At 37.1% G+C, this 21,165-nt stretch overlaps 2 protein-coding genes across 4 annotated transcripts; both read right to left on the reverse strand.

The window, feature by feature from the left end:
• Nucleotides 1-2,013: 2,013 nt before the first annotated feature.
• On the reverse strand, nt 2,014-7,564 carry LOC128015667 (mesoderm induction early response protein 1). 2 transcript variants are annotated; one of them, XM_052599711.1, is made up of 13 exons: nt 7,448-7,564; nt 6,913-6,940; nt 6,550-6,701; nt 6,258-6,422; nt 6,053-6,170; nt 5,606-5,661; nt 5,441-5,513; nt 5,174-5,325; nt 4,998-5,079; nt 4,431-4,525; nt 4,169-4,296; nt 3,910-4,040; nt 2,014-3,241 (listed from the first exon to the last, which is right to left on the reverse strand). In XM_052599711.1, exons 1-13 carry the CDS (start codon nt 7,454-7,456, stop codon nt 3,015-3,017), a joined length of 1,416 nt encoding a protein of 471 aa, XP_052455671.1. In that variant the 5' UTR covers nt 7,457-7,564; the 3' UTR covers nt 2,014-3,014. The 2 variants fall into 2 exon arrangements, with proteins under 2 accessions (XP_052455671.1, XP_052455672.1); XM_052599712.1 differs by having other exon boundaries at nt 4,169-4,215; nt 7,448-7,563.
• Nucleotides 7,565-7,899: 335 nt separating this feature from the next.
• On the reverse strand, nt 7,900-18,728 carry LOC128015668 (UDP-N-acetylglucosamine/UDP-glucose/GDP-mannose transporter). 2 transcript variants are annotated; one of them, XM_052599713.1, is made up of 12 exons: nt 18,560-18,728; nt 17,845-17,878; nt 17,648-17,734; nt 17,371-17,438; nt 17,204-17,275; nt 17,027-17,095; nt 16,750-16,852; nt 15,966-16,058; nt 14,917-14,984; nt 11,056-11,134; nt 10,881-10,963; nt 7,900-10,787 (listed from the first exon to the last, which is right to left on the reverse strand). In XM_052599713.1, exons 1-12 carry the CDS (start codon nt 18,709-18,711, stop codon nt 10,679-10,681), a joined length of 1,017 nt encoding a protein of 338 aa, XP_052455673.1. In that variant the 5' UTR covers nt 18,712-18,728; the 3' UTR covers nt 7,900-10,678. The 2 variants fall into 2 exon arrangements, 1 of the variants encoding a protein (XP_052455673.1); XR_008183981.1 differs by lacking the exon at nt 7,900-10,787 and adding an exon at nt 14,088-14,492 and having other exon boundaries at nt 10,905-10,963.
• Between the last annotated feature and the right edge of the window lie 2,437 nt (nt 18,729-21,165).

Below are 21,165 nucleotides of genomic sequence, written 5' to 3' on the forward strand. Positions count from 1 at the left end.
CCTGCTTTTTTTTTGTTAAAGGGATAGTGCACCCAGAAATGTACATGCCCCAATGTCATTGCAAATCTGTAAGAAATTCTACTATGTAGTTACTAGAATTTTTTTTAGCTTTTTTGGTTCAAATCTGACTGAATTTGGTCCAAAACACAAAATTTTAATTTTCAAAGGTATCGTTACAGTGGTCTGCTTTTGAGTTCACACATTCATGACGTAATGCCACTTTGACTGTCGTGTAGAAGTCGCCTCAGTGCAAGCTTTGCAGAAGTTTGCATGGACGGCATGTAGTGGCCACCGAATCTGCATAATCGAATTAGAATGCACCTTTAGTTTATTTATGAACATAATTTTTTTTAGAGACAGAAATAGTTGTCAAATTTATGAATAAATTGTCCTTTGAGTCCTTTCCTTTCTAATCTTGCACTTTATATTTAGAAAAACACTATATTGCTGAATTGGTCTGAATTTGTCAATATGACTCTATTTTAATCAATAGAATTAGTGTCGCATACAAATCTCACACACAAGTATCCAGTAGCTTCACAAGACTTGTAATATAGACCAGTTATATTTTCATACTTTGCTAGTTTATTATTATTATTATTATTTTATATATATATTTTAATAATAAAAAAGCTCATGTCCTACGGCTGTATAGATGAGTGACCTATCTCTCTCAATTCAATATGTGCTTTATTGGCAATGTAATAACAACAATGTAATCAATATTCTATTTATTAAAGTCATGTATTAATTACACTAACAACAATGTAATCAATATTCTATTTATTAAAGTCATGTATTAATTACACTAACAACAGAGTAATCAATATTCTATTTACTGAAGTCATGTATAAATCTCATCAACAGTGTTTTTAAGCATTTTACATTTATTAAAACAACTCACAGCAGTATAGTTTAAACAGTATATTTTTAACTTACGTTCAGCTATTCTTTTTATTAGACAACTTTGAACTATTTTTATTTTTATTTTTCATATCTCTGTAAATATCAGTCACAGACTCAGAGATTTACTTTAAATTTCACTAAGCTGATTGAACACTAAAACTTGCACAGATCATTGTCATGCCATTTTAAGCCTTAAAGCTGCATTTGGTAACTTTTGACGCTCTAGCGGTTAATAAACAGAACTGCTTGCGTCTTGCGGAAGAACATCGTAGCCGGAACTACTTCTCTCTGTTTATGTCTATGAAGAATCACAAAGGTACTGGGTTACTCCGCCGCGGTATCCCCGAAGCAATCTAAAATAGTCAGAATATAAACACTTATTATAGGTGCCCCCTAGTGATTCAGGACAAGCAAAAAACCAGGTTTGGAAAATTGATTCATGGTGTACTTATTATATAAATTTTTCTACATTTTGAACACAAACAAAGTTACGGACCGCAGCTCTGATTGGTTGTTTCTTAACGGGAGCGATGTATTTCTGCAAATGGCAATAGGAGCACTGGGAGGAGCCAGAGGAGTTTGATTTTTTCACAGATTATCTGTCTCATATTCTACTGTTAGGACATAATGACAGGTTTAACAAATATGTAAAAAAATATATTTTTACAAAAGTTACCTACTGCAGCTTTAATTTGACATAAAGTGGTTATATCTAAGTTGTTTACATTTCTTCCCATATGTTGTGCATTCAGACTGATTCACAAACTGATTTATTGGATGAACCAATCACAGTTGAACATATTTTTGTACTTTGAATGTTTTGTTTTCTTCTATGTTTATTTTAGTCCTTCGTACATTTAAGCCCATGTTGCCATGTTCTATGAAATAATGTGTTTGGGATTATACAGGCAATTAATGTGTTTCTATTTTTTGCATATTTCAGCTATATTAAGAGCAACACTGACACCTGCTGTTCAAGTATATGAATGGGCAACAAACAAACAAAGGCTCTTTGACCACACGAAGGTCAGTTTTCTTGGTTTGAACCCAGTCAGACCTTATGAAATACAGGATGGCAGATAAAAACAAAACACAAGAAATGGCAGATTCTTCAAAATAAGAACAGCTTGATAGATTTATTCAGTGTACAATCCAATCCACTAAAATGTGGTAACATTACAGTAATCACAAAAGACTATGGATTTGAGTAAATAATCCAAGTTTAATGAATGAGTAGTTCACTAATTGAAATTGACATCTATTTGACACCCTGTAATGTTTCTGTACTGATTTTCCTAAGCTATGCAGACATGGACAAAAACGAATTAATGGAAACTGTAGAACCCATTTTACTCTACCATTTTTGACAGGAATAACAGAGCTCCTACAAAAATGTAAAAAAAATAAAATAAAATTGCTATCTTAGGTATGGGTTGACATTATCAGTGAGAAAATGAATAAATAGCACCCATCATTTCCGCATTGCCTTTTAAATTCAACATCACTCACTCCGGCTTAATACAAATATACTCTGTATACTGGCCTCATGCATCACCAATATCTGATTAAAAAAATAAATAGTTATCAAATACAAAAATAAGTCAGTTTTTCATATAAAGAGGATAAAGCTTCTAAAAATGCTTTTTGTTTTAAAATACCAATATCAACCATTCACTTTGGTCAAGTAGGAAATTCTGAAATGAAAAGGATGGAATGTTGCAGTTTTGCAACCGCCTGAATTATTAAAAATGTTCCAAACACAAAAGCGTATTTTATAATTATTTTAGATTTCAAATATTTACAGTATTATACTTCATATAGAGGGCTTTCCCACAGTGTGAAGTTACAGCTAGAGCAATGTTAAGCACACTAATTGACAGAAGCTTCACAATAAAAATACAGTCAGCTGTTTGTTTCAAACAACCTAGAGAAAACACAATAGCATTGATCATCTTAACCTCTACTAATAAATAGTGCTACAGAGATGACTGTCTGATATGACAGTCAGTAATGAGTGTTTGAGATATGAACTGAGCCCAGTGACGGTAATGTAAGAGGACAGAAATATTCTTCATTTGCATCCCTGAAATTCCCACACACAGCTTCCTTTACGCTAAAAACAGGGTGTCAGTCCTAAGCCTTTTGAGAGGTCGTTCATCTTCCTCCTCCTGTTTGACTGTGATCTCCATGACTTGTGTGCTCAGGCTGCTGGCTTCAGGGTTAGAGCAGGGTGCTGACTTTCCTGTGGAAATATCTGGACACGTGGAAGAACCGTTTGCCTGAGATTTCTCATCTGTGACACAAAGAAGTGGCTGAGAGGAATGGCTCCCTACACCTGTAAAATCAACAAGATAACATTTTATATTTAATGTTGTTAAAAACACATAATATATGTAATATGAGATCATTTAAGGGGTTAACTCCACAAAGTATCACTTAATGAAGAAAAATAAATTCACTGTCTAAAGGATTATTAGGAAGACCATACTAATACTGTGTTTGACCCCCTTTCGCCTTCAGAACTACCTTAATTCTATGTGGCATTGATTCAACAAGGTGCTGAAAGCATTCTTTAGAAATGTTGGCCCGTATTGATAGGATATCATCTTGCAGTTGGAGATTTTGGGGATGAACATCCAGGGCACGAAGCTCCCGTTCCACCACATCCCAAAGATGCTCTATTGGGTTGAGATCTGGTGACTGTTGGGGCCATTTTAGTACAGTGAACTCATTGTCACGTTCAAGAAACCAATTTGAAATGATTCGAGCTTCCTGCTGGAAGTAGCCATCAGAGGATGGGTACAAGGACAACACCCATAAATGCATTGAAGCCACTGCCATGTGATTGGTTGATTAGATAATTGCATTAATGAGAAATTGAACAGGTGTTCCTAATAATCATTTAGGTGAGTGTGTGTGTATATATATATATATATATATATATATATATATATATATATATATATATGGTTAAAAATGTGTTTGTTAGAGTTTGATGATTACCATTCTGTGCATTTGAGTCACTCTCTGGCTCTGATGGGTGTTTGCTGTTGTTGGAAGATTTGGGAAGTGAAGATGAAGATCCACTGGACTCAGAGCTCTCCCTCTCATCCAAAATACACTCCATATAATCCCTGTAATGCCAAACAAACACCAGGCAGGATATGACCTTAAACAGCATCTGATTCTATACACACACAGTTTAATTAGAGGACGTAGACTAGTGACCTTTAATCTACCACAGTGTTGATGAGTGACTTACAAAACTCCAGGACGAAGACTGTATTTTCTTTTTCCAAGCTTGGTTTGCTGTGCAAAGAAATCATAACGCTCAGATTTCTTCCACATGTAATAAAAGGCCACACATTCCCCTACAGATCTAGTTCTCACCTGGAAAATTTAATTAAGTAACAATTACCTAAGTGAACAATAAAGACAACCAAGTTAACTAACTGATTACTCTAATCAGCAGTCATATACCATCCTATTAGGTTTTAGAATGGGGAATGTGATTAAACACTAACCTTATTTGCTTGTATCGAGTTAAAATCTTTTCCGTAAGTCTTGAGTCCTTGCTCAAAACCTCGACACTCCTCTTCCGTCCAAACTGAAATGTCCTCTGAGGGAGAGAGAGACTTTAGTTGATGTGACACATTGAGATAATGTTGACTGACGTGCTAAGAGCTCCTTGGAGCATTTTATACTTCCCAAAAATAACATTCTGAAGCTGTTAATACATTCAAATCTTTAGAATCTTATTGAGGCCAAAGTCATAGTTTATCATGAGAATTGGTCCCCAAACTAAAAGTCTGACCGAAAATGTAAGGAATAAACTGAAGGGAACACAATTCATACATATGTTCTAGAGAACACAAAATTAGTTTATATTAGCAACACTTAGATGTTTAAAATACAACTTTTAAGCAGTCTCTATTACTTTTTTTAATGTATTTGACAAAATACTTCAGTATTGGAATGCACTCAATTTGTGGATGGCTTGTGGATGAATTAAGAAACCCTGTAACATTAACTAACATCATCTTTAACACACACACACACACACACACACACACACACAAACACATACTCACCTTTGGTAGACTTTACATTAAATTTCAGTCTTCTTAAAGCTTCTTCTGCATTAAAGTTGCATTTAAACAATTCATAAAGAGCCTGAAATTTAAGCAAAGAAATTGCTATTCGTCATGATGTCAAAAGGGAATCGTCGACATGATTTAAGTAAATTTGTCATTGGATGGTGACCTGCCTGTTCATTGTCTTTGATGTGAGATCCTTCAGGAACTGCATGGACACCAGTCTCCTCTTCGCTGCATTTAGAAGCCTCGGCTAAAAACTCAACAACCTTTTCTTCTGGAATTAACTCCGGATTCCACAAAAGCTGATCATCATTCTCGTACACTACATTTATAGGAGACAAGCAGATGAAAAACAACAACAAAAAAGTGTACATATAACATGTGTTAAATATATACACACATCACATCTAAATAAGCATATCATTCAGTTTTGTCACCTTTTTCATTGTCCTTATATTTGCTAAGGCCAGCAGGAGTCTGTGCTTGATACATTGAACCGACCATTATCTCCTAAGAATGACAGAAAAAAAAATCCATGTTTGAAATCTTAAAAAAAAAAAAGGAAGGAAGGAAGGAAGGAAAAACAACAATCTAAAATCTACCTTCTTCCAATCTTCAGATGGAATATAATCATCATCTTCAGATTCTTCCTCATCCCCTATAAAACAAAAAGTCACATGGAGCCTGATCTAGTTAGACTTTATCACTATCACCATCTGCTGGTCCTACCAGGCAAATACTACATGAAAAAACAGAAATAATTAATTAACATTAGTGTACATTTGTTACATTTGAAATTATTTGATAAATATAGTGTGTGATGCTGATTTGTGTATGGAAACCTGTTTTTGCCATGGTCTTCATGGGATAAAAAAAATAATAAAATAACAAATTATAAAGTAATCCTGACTTTTTTTTTCCCTATAAATTTTGAGTTTACAAAATAGTTATTTTGCTTTCACCACAATATTCAAAATTAAAGAGAGGAATCATGGAGGAAACACGTTTTCATACATATGTAGCATGCTTTATTTTTTTCATGATCATACCTATAAAGTAATTGGATGGCCGAGGGTAGAGGAGCTGAGCTGTGCTGTGAGAAACACTGCAGGACGGAGGCTCCTCACCAGACGACTGCACGTCCTCTTCCTCTTGATCAGAAAGCTCCTGACAGCCACAACAACGATTCGTTGATTTTACTATGCTTATGCATACAAAAACATACAGATTCATTGTTTTCATGAAGAGCTTTACTTTGTGTTTACTATGGCTGCTGCAATTATTCACTGAAGGATCCTCCTCTTGAATGTCTCCCTCCTCCTCCTCCTCCTCCTCCTCCTCCTCCTCCTCCTCCTCTGGAGACCCACCAGTTCTGTAGCCATACAATTTCAGAAGCTCCTCAATGGGCATCTCACCCTCCTACCAAACCAGAGAGTAGTAAAGTCATGAATCAAGACAAGGACTGTGAAGGTTATTTAATGTGCCTCATGATATCATCACAAACATATGTACTAAAATAATAAAAAAAAAAACTGATGGTCCATACTCGAGTGAGGTCATCAATTTCAGCACTGAAGTTGGTCTCTCCCTCCAGCCTTTCCTCTTCTTCCAATGTTTGCTCGTCATCAAAGTCATGTACGAGCATGTCTGCTGAAGGATCAAAGTCTTTGTCCTCATGCTGGACCACTCCATGTGCTCCTATTTAACAAGAAATATTGTATTTTTTTTTTTACATTAATATAATTATCTATTCTATACACAGAAAGAGAGAGAGGTACACACTAATAATATCTACACACACTATTAAATGCATTAAATGTACACTAATGATACTACACATTAATATAAATGTGGCAGCCTACATTAATTTTTTTATTGGTAGTAAAATAAAAATAACTGAAATCTTTACCTTCAGAGCCTGGACCACTTAAGGAGGGCTGGGAAGAAAATAAGATATTTAAAAAATTTAGCAGACGCTTTAATTTAATTAATTATTATTATTATTATTTTTATTTAATTCCGAGAGTTTAATTATATGAACAAAAACCATAAGTAAAAACCATGATATATGACCTGAATCTGACTATGAATTATCTACAGTCAGAGGCAAAGCTGTTAAAGCAAGTACAACCTCATGTTAATGAATGAGACTAGAAATAACAGGGTGCGATGGGTTATGATTTATTAGGCATTGCTGGTGTTTTTTAATAAAAGCAGACTAGACATATAACTTACTGAATGTGAGTTTGGCGCTCAAGCAACAAGTTAGCTGCTAGCTGCTAACACATTCAAATTGGGCGCCCTAAGTATTCAGGGCTGAACGTTAAAAACACGTCATCGTTTAAATATTTAAAATTATAAATGAAATAAAATAAAATTTAATTAAAAGATTACACTGACCGCTCAAGTGCATTATATGTTGCATTTTGTAATGTTTATCTTACCTCCGCCATAGTTGTTGTAGGTTCTGTGAAGCCAGCGATAATACATGTGTTAAAAATGAGTTAGAGCTGCACTACTGTGGTCAATGCTACTACACAATAAAAGTCCTGTCATGAGCAAAGTCCAAACACTGCGCAAATGTGAAAAAAAAAACGTGACAAGCACAGCTGGCCAGTTACTGTCCGTATATTTGGAAACTGTTAAAACGTATTTCAAAATTTGTCTTCCCTCTCATTACAAATTAAATTAATAAGGTTTTACCCATAAAGAGATGAATAGTATGCTAGAAAAAAATGGTTTAGAATCATGTACACTCACATTAGAAACACATGGAGCAGTCACATCATGTGTGCTTGCTTCTAGACATCCCAGAAGTAGCCAAATAGAATGGTATGTTTTGTAGAACTAAAAACTATGAGATGGCTTTATGTAACAAATAACATACAAACAACCCTAGAGAAAGTACACAATTTATTGCCACAGTAGCAATAGACAACATGAAAAAAGAAAAAGGATTGTACTTTGGTTAACAACAGAAAATAACATACATACACACACGTATATATATATATATATATATATATATATATATATATATATATATATATATATATATATATTTATATTCATTCTTTGAGCTGAGGTATTTTAAATGTTGTACACATCCCATTTCTCACTGATCACAGAGAATTTGCAGATATGAAATTGATCAAGCTATGTTTCTTCAACTAAAGTGAATAAAAACGTGAAAAGATAAAATAAAAATTACAAGTTGAACCCAAAATACTTCTGCAGCAACAATATCAATCGGTGCAAAAATAATAATAAAATAAAGCACAAAAATGCACACCATCCATAAAATTAAAATCTAAACACAAAGTGTTTCAAAAAGTAGCATACCTGACTGAAAACAGACATTCATTCAGTAACCGCAGAATGCATCAGCTTTTCCAGATGTACAAATATAGCACAATAAATAACTGAGAATTGTGATATTTTCAGACTAGCATACATCAGACATAAATGTAGCCATGGCCAAAAGTTTTGGCAGTGACATACACTTTGTATTTTGCAAAATTTGCTGCTTAAGCTGGTGTTGTGTTCAATTACATTGTTTCTAGACTGTCTATCATAGAGTAATCAGATGCCTTTTAAATAATTTCTAAAAGCTTCATTGGCTAAAATTTTTTCAAACATATTTAACTTTTTTTTTTTTTTTTTTTGTTGATCCGACACAAAAAGACCAGCTAACATTAATTGACTAATAATTTCAGCAGCACATGTGAAAGTGTGGATGAGTACTAGTTTGGTAAATTCTCTATCAGACTAATTAGACTGTAAGAGCAGACTGATAGAGGGAAGAAGCGCTTCCAATCATTGTGTCCTTATTAGCAATGGTTACCTCCAAAAACATGTGCAGCCCTCGTTGCTTTGCATCAAAATGTCCTCACAAGCAACGAAATTGCTACAAAGAACCACAGCCTGATGTCGAGAAGGACAGCAAAGAAACCACTTCTCTCCAAGAAAAACGCCAAGGACAGACTGAGACTCTACTTGAAGAACAAGGAGAGAACAGCAGAAGACTGTTACAAAGTTATTTTCTTTGATGAAGCTCCCTTCCAAAGTTTTAGGAAATCTTAAAAATTGATGAAGCATGCCGAGACCATCAATGTGTGGGGTTGCTTTTCAACCAAGGGATTGGGCTCTATCATAATTCTGCCCAAAAATAATACCATGAATAAAGAGTGGTATCAGAACATCCTGCAAGAGCGACTTCTTCCAACGATCCATGAGTAATTACAATGGAGCACTACGTCACAAAGTAAGAGTGATAAAGAAGTGGCTTGAAGAACATTACATTGACATTTGGGATCTGTGGCCAGGCAACTCCCTGGATCTCAATCCCATAGAGAACCTGTGGTCATTCCTCAAAACAAGCAGAAGCCCATAAATTGTGATATACTGTACTCCAAGAACTACTATGGCAAGAATGGATTGCTATCAGTCAGGATTTGGCCCAGTAGCTAATATCCAGCATGCCAGAACGAACTGTAGAGGTTTTGAAGAACAAGGGTCAAACATTGTAAATACTGACTCCCATTATTTTCCCAATAAAAACCTTTAAAACGTATATGCTTTTAGTATATCACGGAAACATGTGGCAAAATAATCTACAAACACTGAAGAAGCAAACTTTGCAAACCACAAAATATATATCATTGCCAAAACTTTTGGCCACGACTGTAGGAGACATCCTCCTTTTCTTATTTGCCCAAACGTAGCAACCAACCTTAGACAAGACAGACCAACATACTGAAATGTTTGTGCATATTGTATTACAATGTTCTTGCAAAAACTAATATCCATTTTAAGTCACTGACAAATGAGAAAACCTGTAAACTGTTTAAGTGCAATTACTAGAGCATTTGCATTTATAATAATGATTTCATTAATACAAAACAGTTATACTGCATCCCATTCCCAAATACAAAAAAATACAAAAGCCATTATAAGAATATGTCCAGTTGAACACTGTGTAACACTGAGAACACTTAACACAAAATACTGTTCTTTAAAGCTTGTTATCAAAAGACTCAAAATCAAACATCTACTTAAGTTGCACACATGTACCTTGTTTTACACATTCAAACACTCACTTTCCATTTATCATTCAGGTTTTGAAGGAACATTCCTTTAAAACTCAAGTTGTGTAACAGGTTATGAGAACTGTCACAAGATTATTTAATCAAATGTATGTAAACTCCCTTTTTATAGCTAGAATAAACCCTTTACCAACAATAAAATACAATTCACAATCCTAGCAATAAAAAAACGACTCTCATGAAAATAAACAGCCTTACTGACTAAAACTCTTTAAAATAACGCTTAAATAGAGAATACAACAGGCGTTTCAACACTTATGACAGCTCTCATTCCCAATTTGTGGCAAGCGTCCAACATTGCAGGACACAAATCATCAGTATAACACAGACACCACTTCTTAACGGAAGTGAAAATTAACAGGCAAATTTTACTCTGGAATAACACATTCTGGTATATTTGAAACTTGACCGAATCTTTCATTTGATATGATGTCCTGCCAGCACCTGTGTACCTTTTTCAGTCTATATCTTCTTCATAAAATAATAATTTAAAAAAAGCAATCTCAAGAGTGACTTCTTACAAAAACTCATATATACAGCCTTGTGCATTATAAACGTCAAACAAACTGGTCATACAGACACTTTCCCCTTGACCTCGAGTTTGTTGGTATTCTCACTCTGTTTGGTGGTCTGCTCCTCTGTGAAGGTAATGTAGGAATACACCAGACTGCCAGCAATACTGAGAAGACAAGTACAAGCAATCAGATCATCAGCGTCACACTAAATCCCATGCATCCCATCTGTACCCTTCTGGGAAAAGCCCACTTCTTACCTGATGTTCAGACCAATGAAGTTAGTCCATGAGAAAATGTAATCTCCTCCAAACACCATTCCAATATACGTCACTAATATATTCTGTAGGTAGAAAAAACTTTTTAATATAATAAAAAGCAGGACAAACTGAATCTTCGCATGTTAAAAAACAAAAAAACAAAAAAAACACTTACTTTTAGACAGCCAACAATGGTAGTAGTTAGCGCAGAGTTGTACTGAGTGCAAAGTACGGTGGAGTACATTAAAATGAACCTGCAAATTTACCAACAGAAGATGTGTTGTTTAGGAAATTTCTAATGCTTGAAATCATAAATCTACACTTTATCTTAATAAAAAATAAAAAATAAAAAGTGTCAATTTCTTTTTTTAATGGTTAAGCTTAACTTATATTAGAAAAATAAATTAATGAAAAAAATGTTACAACACCAAATTAGAATTAGTAAGGACGTTTTGTAAAATGCAATGAAATAAATAAAAACACAAATATAAAACGAATGTATTTATTACATTTATTATTAACTGAGATCATTTTGACACCCCAAATCAGAAAAAGTAAGCATGTTTTGCAAAAAAAAAAAAAAATGTAATGAAATCAAGAATCTGTGATGTTAATTCTTTTAATCTTTTATTTTACTGACAAAGGCACAAAGAAAATATTCCCAATATTTTCACTGACCAACTTAAATCCATTCAGTAAATATAAAAATGTTTGACTTTCATGGCTGCAACACACTCCAGAATAGTTGGGACAGAGGAAAAATAAAAGTGAAAAGGTTATGTCCAAATTAGACCGTTTTGAAACAGTTCACTGTAAGCAGGTGAATTGGTAATCGATGAGAGTATCAAGTTGGGGTATAAAAGCCAAGGAGCATTACAAGCAAAGCTGGATCATGACAAATTTCATGAGAGAAGTGTCAAACAAATGAAAAATAAACTAATAATAATAATAAAAAAAAAACTCAATGCAAGATCACAAAGAATATAGGTCTGCTTGCAGTTCAGATCTGTCTCATATCAAAAATGACTGACCAGTCATGAAAAGGAGACCAGACAATGACGACCACAGACTGTTGAGCAGCTGAAGTCTTGTATCAAGCAAGAAATGCTTTTTTCAAAACTTTAACAATTAGTATACTCAACTATTCCCAAACGATTAAACATTGTTATGAAAAGGAAAGTAGATGAGACACAGTGTTAAACATACCTTTGTCCAAACTTTTTTGGAGTGTGTTGCAGCCATCAAAATGTACATTTGTTTATATTTACAAAATACTTTTCTTTGCACTTATATTCAATTAAATAAAGGTTAAAGAAAATTAACTAAACACAGATTCTTGATTTAATTGCATTTTACAAAACGTTCCAACTTTTTCTGATTTGGGGTTGTAATATTCCAATCTACTGAAGTATTAAAATGTATTTTGCATTTTCGTTATAATCCAGTTACAACCACCTAAAACACAAGTGGCATTAAGAAAGCCATGTGTAAAACCACAGTTAGTCACAAAGTTTTTCCCTTCCAAGCTCAGGTAAATACTATTATATAGAAGGTGTGTAGTGTCATACAGCATCATGGCAACACACAACACTAAAACAATGCTATAAACAATTTAACAACATCATTTTTCACCATTACAAGTGCATCTCAATAAATTAGAATGTGGTGGAAAAGATCATTTATTTCAATAATTCAACTCTATGGGCCCTATTTTAACGATCTGAAACGCAAGTGTCAAAGCGCAAAGCGCAAGTAAGTTTGTGGGCGGGTCTCGGCGCTGTTGCTATTTTCCCGGTGGGATAAATGGCTCTTGCGCCTGGCGCAAATCTAAAATGGGTTGGTCTGAAGTAGCTTCATTATTCATAGGTGTGGTTTGGGCGTAACGTAAAATAAACCAATCAGAGCGTCATCCAACATTCCCTTTAAAAGCAGGTGCGCAAGTTCCGTTATGGATTGCTATTATTATGGCATATTTACCAGGCGCACGCCAGGAGCGGTTCACAGCCGAGGAGACTGATGTTCTTGTAAGAGCAGTGAAAGACAGAGAAGTTGTGTAGTATGGCGATGAGAGAAACCCACCCAAAATAGCGTCGGTTAAACAGGCGTGGGAGGAAATAGCCACAATTGTTTCATCGATTTTTTTTCCTGGTTCTTGACGGACAAACCAATTTGTCAGATGTCCTTATATACATATATGACCTCAAACAGGTCTGATCCTTAATTACTACAATTAGCCTGAATAATTTGTAAGCTAGATTTATGCCTATTTTTTCACGTCTTCGTGGCACACCACAATGATTTCCGTCATCTCATGTGTTAATATATTTTTAGTGTAACAATTTATGATTTGCAAAAATAACTGTTGCATCTGTGTAGATTACATGAGCAAAGTGTATGCGCGTTGTGCACGGTATACATTATGGTCAAGCATGACTTTAGACTAGGTTTTTTCTGGTCAGTGGCGCAATTGTTTAATGGAACAGCAAAATAGCACCAGGGATTGTTTGCGCCGGAACATGCCTCATTTTTTGCGCTGAACCGCCCAGGGAGCCCAAGTTCATTCACTAGTTTAGCGACGTGTTTCTGTGGAGGGAAAAGCGCGCTTTGCGCAGGTGCAAAATAGGAATGACACATGCGTCGGTGTGCAAAGTCAATTGCGCTGGGTGCAAGATAGGGCCCAAACTGTCAAATTCGAGTAATAAATACATGCACACACACTTAAGTAGTTTAATTTTAATTGTGATGATTGTGGCTCACATTAAACAAAAACCCACCCATCTCAACAAATTAGAATATGGTGACATGCCAATTAGCATATCAACTCAAAACACCTGCAAAGGTTTCCTGAGCCTTTTTTTCATGGGGAAGACTGCTGATCTGACAGTTGTCCAGAAGACAATCATTGACACCCTTCACAAGGAGGGTAAGCCCCAAACATTCATTGCCAAAGAAGCTGGCTGTTCACAGAGTGCTGTATCCAAGCATGTTAACAGAAAGTTGAGTGGAAGGAAATGGTGTGGAAGAAAAAGATGCATAACCAACCGAGAGAACCGCAGCCTTAAGAGGATTGTCAAGCAAAATCGATTCAAGAATTTGAGCGAACTTCACAAGTAATGGACTGAGGCTGGGGTCAAGGCATCAAGAGCCACCACACACAGACATGTCTAGGAATTTGCTGAACCACAGACAACATCAGAGGTGTCTTACCTGGGCTAAGGAGAGGAAGAACTGGACTGTTGCCCTGAGAAGTCCTCTTCTCAGATGAGAGCAAGTTTTGTAAAACTTTGTAAGTTTTTTCATTTGGAAACAAAAGTCCTAGAGTCTGGAGGAAGGGTGGAGAAGCTCATAGCCCAAGTTGCTTGAAGTACAGTGTTAAGTTTCCACAGTCTGTGTTGATTTGGGGTGCAATGTCATCTGCTGGTATTGGTCCATTGTGTTTTTTGAAAACCAAAGTTACTGCAACCATTTACCAAGAAATTTTGGAGCACCTCATGCTTCTTTCTGCTGACCAGGTTTTTGAAGATGCTCACCTGCCCACACTGCCAAAAGCACCAAAAGTTGGCTAAAGACCATGGTGTTGGTGTGCTTGACTGGCCAGCAAACTCACCAGACCTGAACCCCATAGAGAATCAAGGTAAGGCTGTAATTAAAGCAAAAGTCCCTACCAAGTATTCAGACAATTTACAGTAGTAGTTTCATTTGTTGAGTGTATTGGTGGGTCTTTGTTAAATGTGAGGAGCTCAAGGTACTTCTGCAATAAAATAATTTTCTTTGGCACTTAAATGTGATCTTACATCTGTATAGACCAAGGGCACTGGCTGGTGTTTGCGTTTCTACAATTGATAGAGTTTAATGTTTTGGTGGTATATCATTTGCTGAGCTTTTATGAATGATCAGTTACAAAAAGAAAAATTACTTTTACAGACAATTATTTTTAATAATCACACTAACACAAACTAAAACACACGAGTGCCACTTAATTAACACATTAACAGCCCTAGTATTTACCAAATATAAAGTTCCTTTGTTAACTTACCCCATTATACAAGAGATAATGAATTGACCTATAAAAAGCACATCTGACCAGCCTTCATATTCAAAAGCCTAGGGGGAAAAACAAGACATTAATTGATGCATGGAAAGACACACTTAAATGAAATAATTACCTAGAGATCCTTCAATAACACAAACAGAGTGATAACATTAGTCAGCCATTCAGTTTTAAAGGTCTTGCATGGTAAAAATGTCATAACATAACACGTTTATTTTTGTTCATAGGCTATCATAGCTGAAACTGTAGAGAATGTATTCACGTGGGGAGTAAAAAACAACAGATCCACTCAACAAGTCTAAAAAGAGGTGAAGAGCTCACCTAAAAGGAATATACTTAACAAATAAATTCATAAACTACTACATTCACTATGCTAGTTACCCTGACTGGTATAATGGCAGCCGTGTGCGCAAAAAACAAAACAAAAAAACATTGCCTCCTGTCCTCTCTCCTTCCCGAAGCAGCACCTGCCAAATAAACTGTTACCTCCCTATAAACTCACCAAGCTAAATAAAATGAGGGATTCATGGAGCAGGGCCCTGTCATCCTAACCTCTCAAACATCTGAGCCTAGTGCTCACAATACTTGCTCAAAAAGACCAGGATGTAGCACGCTTTCAGAAAATGCAGTTATTTGAAATTTATGTCCTTCAGCTTGCTATGATTTCAAAAGAATTTATGACAAACGTGCAGTCGTTCCAATCGGCTAATTGTGTGTTCTCTGGCAATGTGAGCTCACTGCAGCTGAGCAGATGGTGTGTTTGCGGTTGCCAGATCATCTATGGGTATGAAGTCTTGTTGAGAGATGGACTCTTAGAAATGACTAGAGTCCTGGGGGTTATTTAAGGTCTGGTATGTGAACACAATATATTATGTATAAGTGAGAATTATCCAACTATCTATCTGCTGTATGTGCACTTCTATTTTAATTAATGAGCCAATATCCATTGCTAGATAAAACTATATATAAAATTAAAAAAGGTTTAAAAATAAGTGCAATAATACAATAAAATAATTATAAATAAATAAACTTACCTTATCCATATCCCCTGTGACATGTGCTAATAGCAGTGTTGGAAGAATCATAAATAAAGAATTGTAATAGAGCAGGCCATACTTTCCCAGCTCCTACAGGACAAAAATCAACAAATAGAAAAAGAAAAGAGAGACAGACAAATTGAGGTACAGTAACGTCAAGTCATGATTTCTCACTTCTCTCGCACCCTCTACACTAGCTGCTCTTTTCTCACAGAGAAACAGATGGTATCCAAAAGTCTGAAATGAAGCAACGGTCTTTCTTCAGCATGTCAGCGTAAGTTTTAACAGGTTGCAAAATTTTGACTTCCGTATTCAAGTTGTCAGTGGATAAAGCTGTATTTCCACATAACCCACATTGTTCAATGAAAGCTGTAACGGTTATAAAACTACTCTCTCTGAAGGCCTCAAACAGAACACACAGAACTTCTTTTTTCAGTCCAAGCCAGTAGGGTAATGCAGTAAACACTGCTCATCATGGTGCCAGCACTCTCCGTGTCATTAAACACAAACATACGCATTTCTTCTAAATAGATTGAAACTGAACCTGTGCTTAAAATGTTAGAACATGCATATGTGAAGTTTTTCTCAGACTGGGTACAGTAAAAATTAATATGTGAAAGCCACAAAACCAAAGGGTTTCCATTATGTTCTGATAGAACTGTGGGTAGGATAGCAAGATGTGCGGACAAAATGCTGCATGCTGCCTAAATCCGTTGTCAAATTTAACAATGCACTTAAGGTATTTGAGTAATCTTGATCATGAATGTGTTGCTTTCCTTACCTTAGAGTCAAGTTTCTGTTTCACAAAAGCTCCGTTGGCAGCAGTAAAGACATCGTTCATTAAAATGAACATGTACCCTTGCAGGTCAAAAGCCAAGTCAGCACTGTACAAGAAATATAAGGGCACTCATCAAACACTGTAAAAAGACATATGCGATTAAATGCATGCAGATTTGGTTGGAATTTTTTCCTGATTCGCAGTAAGACATTCTTATAAACAATAACTTGAATAATTGCCATGTTCTTCAAACAAAAAGCGTGTCACTGGCAACTTTTACCTTGCAGCTACAAAGGCCCCTAGAATCATAGTAAACACTGTCAGCTGAACCGGCCAGGAGAATTTCTTCCTGTAATGAGGAAACACAATCAGTGATACTTTTATCATCATAATATTAATTAATTTCGATAAAAGCTATCAGAAACATTGCCATAGTAACTGGAGAACTGTCACTTACTTTAACAAGAACCCCTCCGCCAGCATCGTAAAGAGAATCGAAAACCTCCTCAACACTGTAAACATTGGCAGGCTGAAGGAAGGAAAAACTAATTAATTAGATACCAATGAATAAAATACTAAACAATAAGGCAGACTGGTGTAAAGCTGTTATGTACAGAATCATACTTAAGTCTTTTTGTCCCAAAGAGTCCTGTTATTTGATTCCCAACATACAGAAAAGGTAGTGGAAATGTCTGCAATTATAAAATAGATAGATGAATATTGAGAAGGCATACAAGAAAGTTGTGAGCAACACTTACAAAGCAGCATTTTTATTTTATTTTTTGCAGCCCCACAAGTGTATTTTATCCCATGTCAACAAAAAAAAAAAGACTTTCACCACTGTTCTGGAATAAATGTGTTCTGTGGGGAAAGAACATGTGACAACACCAGTATTCCTCACCTTTCTAGGTATGCTCCCATCAAACTCAGGGAAGGTGATCACCCGGAGGGCCTTTCCCACCCGTAACACAACAACTGTTGCCAGCATCTGCAGAGGAAAGTCACATTATGTACATGACACTCTGCTCTGTAATGTAATGTGTAAAGCCCAAAATATGGAGAGTGAGAAAAACTTTTTTCTGAAGAATGAAAACCCACCTGACCAATTCCAACACATATCGAAGAGGGGAACCTGTTCGGAAAAGATTGCTTTTTAGCAAAGACTAAAAGCACAAAGTTTTGTTTACGTTACATGTTTCTTTTCATTATCATTACTGTTGTGCTATTATATATAGAATGAACCATCATATGCAATGTAGAGTTTATTGTGATTTTTTATATATATACAGTATTATTATACTACATCCCTAACTCAGTTTAGTCCATACAAAAGACTTTTTTTATTTTACAGTCACACTATTTATTTACACAGTTTCAGGATTCTTGCACTTAAAAAAAGGCAAAATCTAGATAATCATCATTTTAAATACTTAGAACCAGGTAGTAGCTCACTATGCGTAGAAAAATGGGACGTGGTGATACAAAAGAGATTGTGCAAGACGGTAATAGCATAACGTTACTTGATAAAACCGTTACTGAATGAGTACCATTTCCATGCAATATTGTATTAACACTGTACTCTAAAGTACTTAAGCAATATTACAGTATCACAATGGTACATGTGCACTTTTCTGTAAAAAAACAAACAAAAAAAAAACACAAGATCACTGACCACTGAGATCAACGGCCTTCCGTAGCACACTGATAATTCGGCAACAATTAAGTGTCCAACTATCCCAAGCATTCAACATCTAGAGACAGTCAAGCACTCACAAAATACAGAGTATGTAACTCCAGTAAAAAGTCTTCTTACCTGTAATTTGTCAAGATGCTCTTGTTCACTATAACTATCAGGAAAGAGCTGATTCCATAAAATCCCGCAGCTAAAAGTTTGAAAAGTACCGTCAACGTCTGGTCCGCCATCCCAGCCTCTTCATGCCTTGGCTCACATTCACATTGCTTCATTCTGAACTTCCGCCATGTTTACAGAACTACGTATACAGTGACGACAACATTTCTAATTTACATACGTAAGCGCAGTGCTCTGTCGCCGCCCTGCGGCAGCAGACTGTAAGAGATTTACCCACAGAGCAATGTAACTTTCATACTGGATATTGTTATCTTAGACTTTTTTTAATTCAACAGGTAAACATTGACCATTAGCATATCAACACAGATTTTAATTTAGCATAAAATAGCACAAAATGTTTTCAGATAACTGTAACATATATTCAACTAATATAAAATCACACTAATATCATGAACTTTTAGGTAGACATTCTCAAATATGATATCAAACCAAGTGATACATTTATTAATTTATTTATTTTCTGTTTTGAAGAACATGCAGTGCTCCCTTTGTTTTGTGTCCCAGCATGCATAGATGATTCCTCTTGAGGAACTCGAGCTGCGTCTAAAATGAATGGGGAACGCGTCCAGCGTGACATCTCTGAATAACGTGTATAATCAGTCAAATGGAAGGGCGAGATGTCATAGACGGGTGACGTCAGAGACCAGTTAGCATAAAAGCATGAGCGGCGAAGCAGTTCACATTCCTGGGCATCTTAATATGGGAGCAGACATCCTGTTGAGGCATGGGCCGAGGCCCGGGGAATGGCGGCTTCACACTGAGGTGATGAAGCAGGGTTGGAGAGGTTGGCCAGACTCCGGTGAATCTGTTTGCGACTTGAGAGACATCGCACTGTGCCCTCTGGCTTGCTCTAACTCATCCAGCTCCAGTGGGGCTGGACGCCATGGTCCAGACGTGGCCGAGGCTTCATCTGTACATTTTTCCCCCGATTGCTCTGCTCTCAGGAGTTCTGGACAGAGTGTGCCGGGACGGAGTCTGGCTGCTGTTAGTAGCCCCGTTCTGGCCGGGCCGGGTATGGTTCCTGGGCCTGATTTCTCTTTTTGACGGCACTCAATGGGAGGTTCCCGTCAGGAGAGATCTCCTCTCGCAGGCGGAGGGTGCGCCCCTGCATGGAGCTTAGAGGCTGTAGGTGTTGTCTCTGAGGATGCACAACTCTTAGTTTCCGGTCTCTCAACCAAGGTTGTAAGACCGTTCTCCAATCCAGAGCTCCCTCAATGAGGAAACTGTATGCCTTGAAGTGGAAGCTTTTCACTTCTTGGTGCGGAGACTGCCAGCTCGACCCAGTTAACTACCCAGATGGTACAGTGCTGGAGTTTCTTGCAGGTTCTCCGCAGGGTTGACCCACTCCACCCTGAAGGTCTACGTGGCGGCCATGGTGGTCTACTGCGCCCCTCTCGGTGGCCAGTCAGTGAGCAGAAACCCTCTGGTTACATGTTTCCTCCATGGTGCGCTGAGGCCTCCGGCAAGAAGATGCTTATGCTAAGTTGTGATCAGGATGCTAACCTAAGCTTCGAGTCCTCTGATCTCCCCTCTCCTGGGGGTCAAGTCTCACTCCTTCTGAAGTTTGGCCATTGGAAGGTTGTCCCCGATTTCTGTCAGGCTCCTTCTCCTTCTCTTGCTTTAGCTGTGCTCTTCCACACTAGGCAGAGATTTGAAAGTCTGACGGCGTGGGCATTCTCGTTCCCCATTCATTCTCGACGTAGCTCAAGTTCCTGAAGAGGAACGTCTAAGGTTACGTATGTAACCCTGGTTCCTCGAAGGAACGAGACGCTGCGTCACAGTGCTACACTTCCAGCATCTCTGGTCGGCGCTTACTTCATCCTTTGAGGCTGATTACGGGCTTCGCCGCTCATGCTTTTATGCTTCCTGGTCTCTGACGTCACCCGCCTATGACGTCACGGTCTTCCATTGGACTGATTATACCATTATTCAGAGACGTCACACTGGACGCGTTCCTCATTCGTTCTCGACGCAGTGTCTCGTTCCTTCGGGGAACCAGGGTAACATACGTAACCTTAGACATTTTTTGGGGTTCTTGGAGGGCAAAGGTGCTCTCTGGATGGAAGAGATGCACGGGCGCATGTTTCAGTAATCTCGAGAGTTTTAATTGAGCGTGAGCGGCGCACGTTTACCAGCGCGCTCGACAAGTGTGGTGAGATTTGAGCGAGGCGAGCCATTCCTATCGCGAGGCTGATGGTAAATTATTGGCCTGGTAATAAATAGCCTTACTATAACAAATACAGTTAAGAAGAGTTGAACTTGTAACACAAAGGTTGTGGGTTTGAGGTTCGTACTGGCAGGGATTGTTGGTGGGGGAGTGAATGTACAGCACTCTCTCCACCTTCAACACCAGGACTGAGATGGTCTTGAGCAAGGCACCGAACCCCCAACTGCTTCACCGGGCGCAGCAGCAAAAATGGCTGCCCACTGCTTTGTGTGTGTGTGTGTGTGTTCATTGCTGTGTGTGTGCACAAATGCAGAGTATGGGCCACATGTCACATGCATGTCACTTTCATATTCCAAGAGATAGCATTAAATCCTTAAGAGCC

The sequence above is a fragment of the Carassius gibelio genome, chromosome A6, assembly GCF_023724105.1.
Source record: "Carassius gibelio isolate Cgi1373 ecotype wild population from Czech Republic chromosome A6, carGib1.2-hapl.c, whole genome shotgun sequence".
Lineage (NCBI taxonomy): Eukaryota > Metazoa > Chordata > Actinopteri > Cypriniformes > Cyprinidae > Carassius > Carassius gibelio.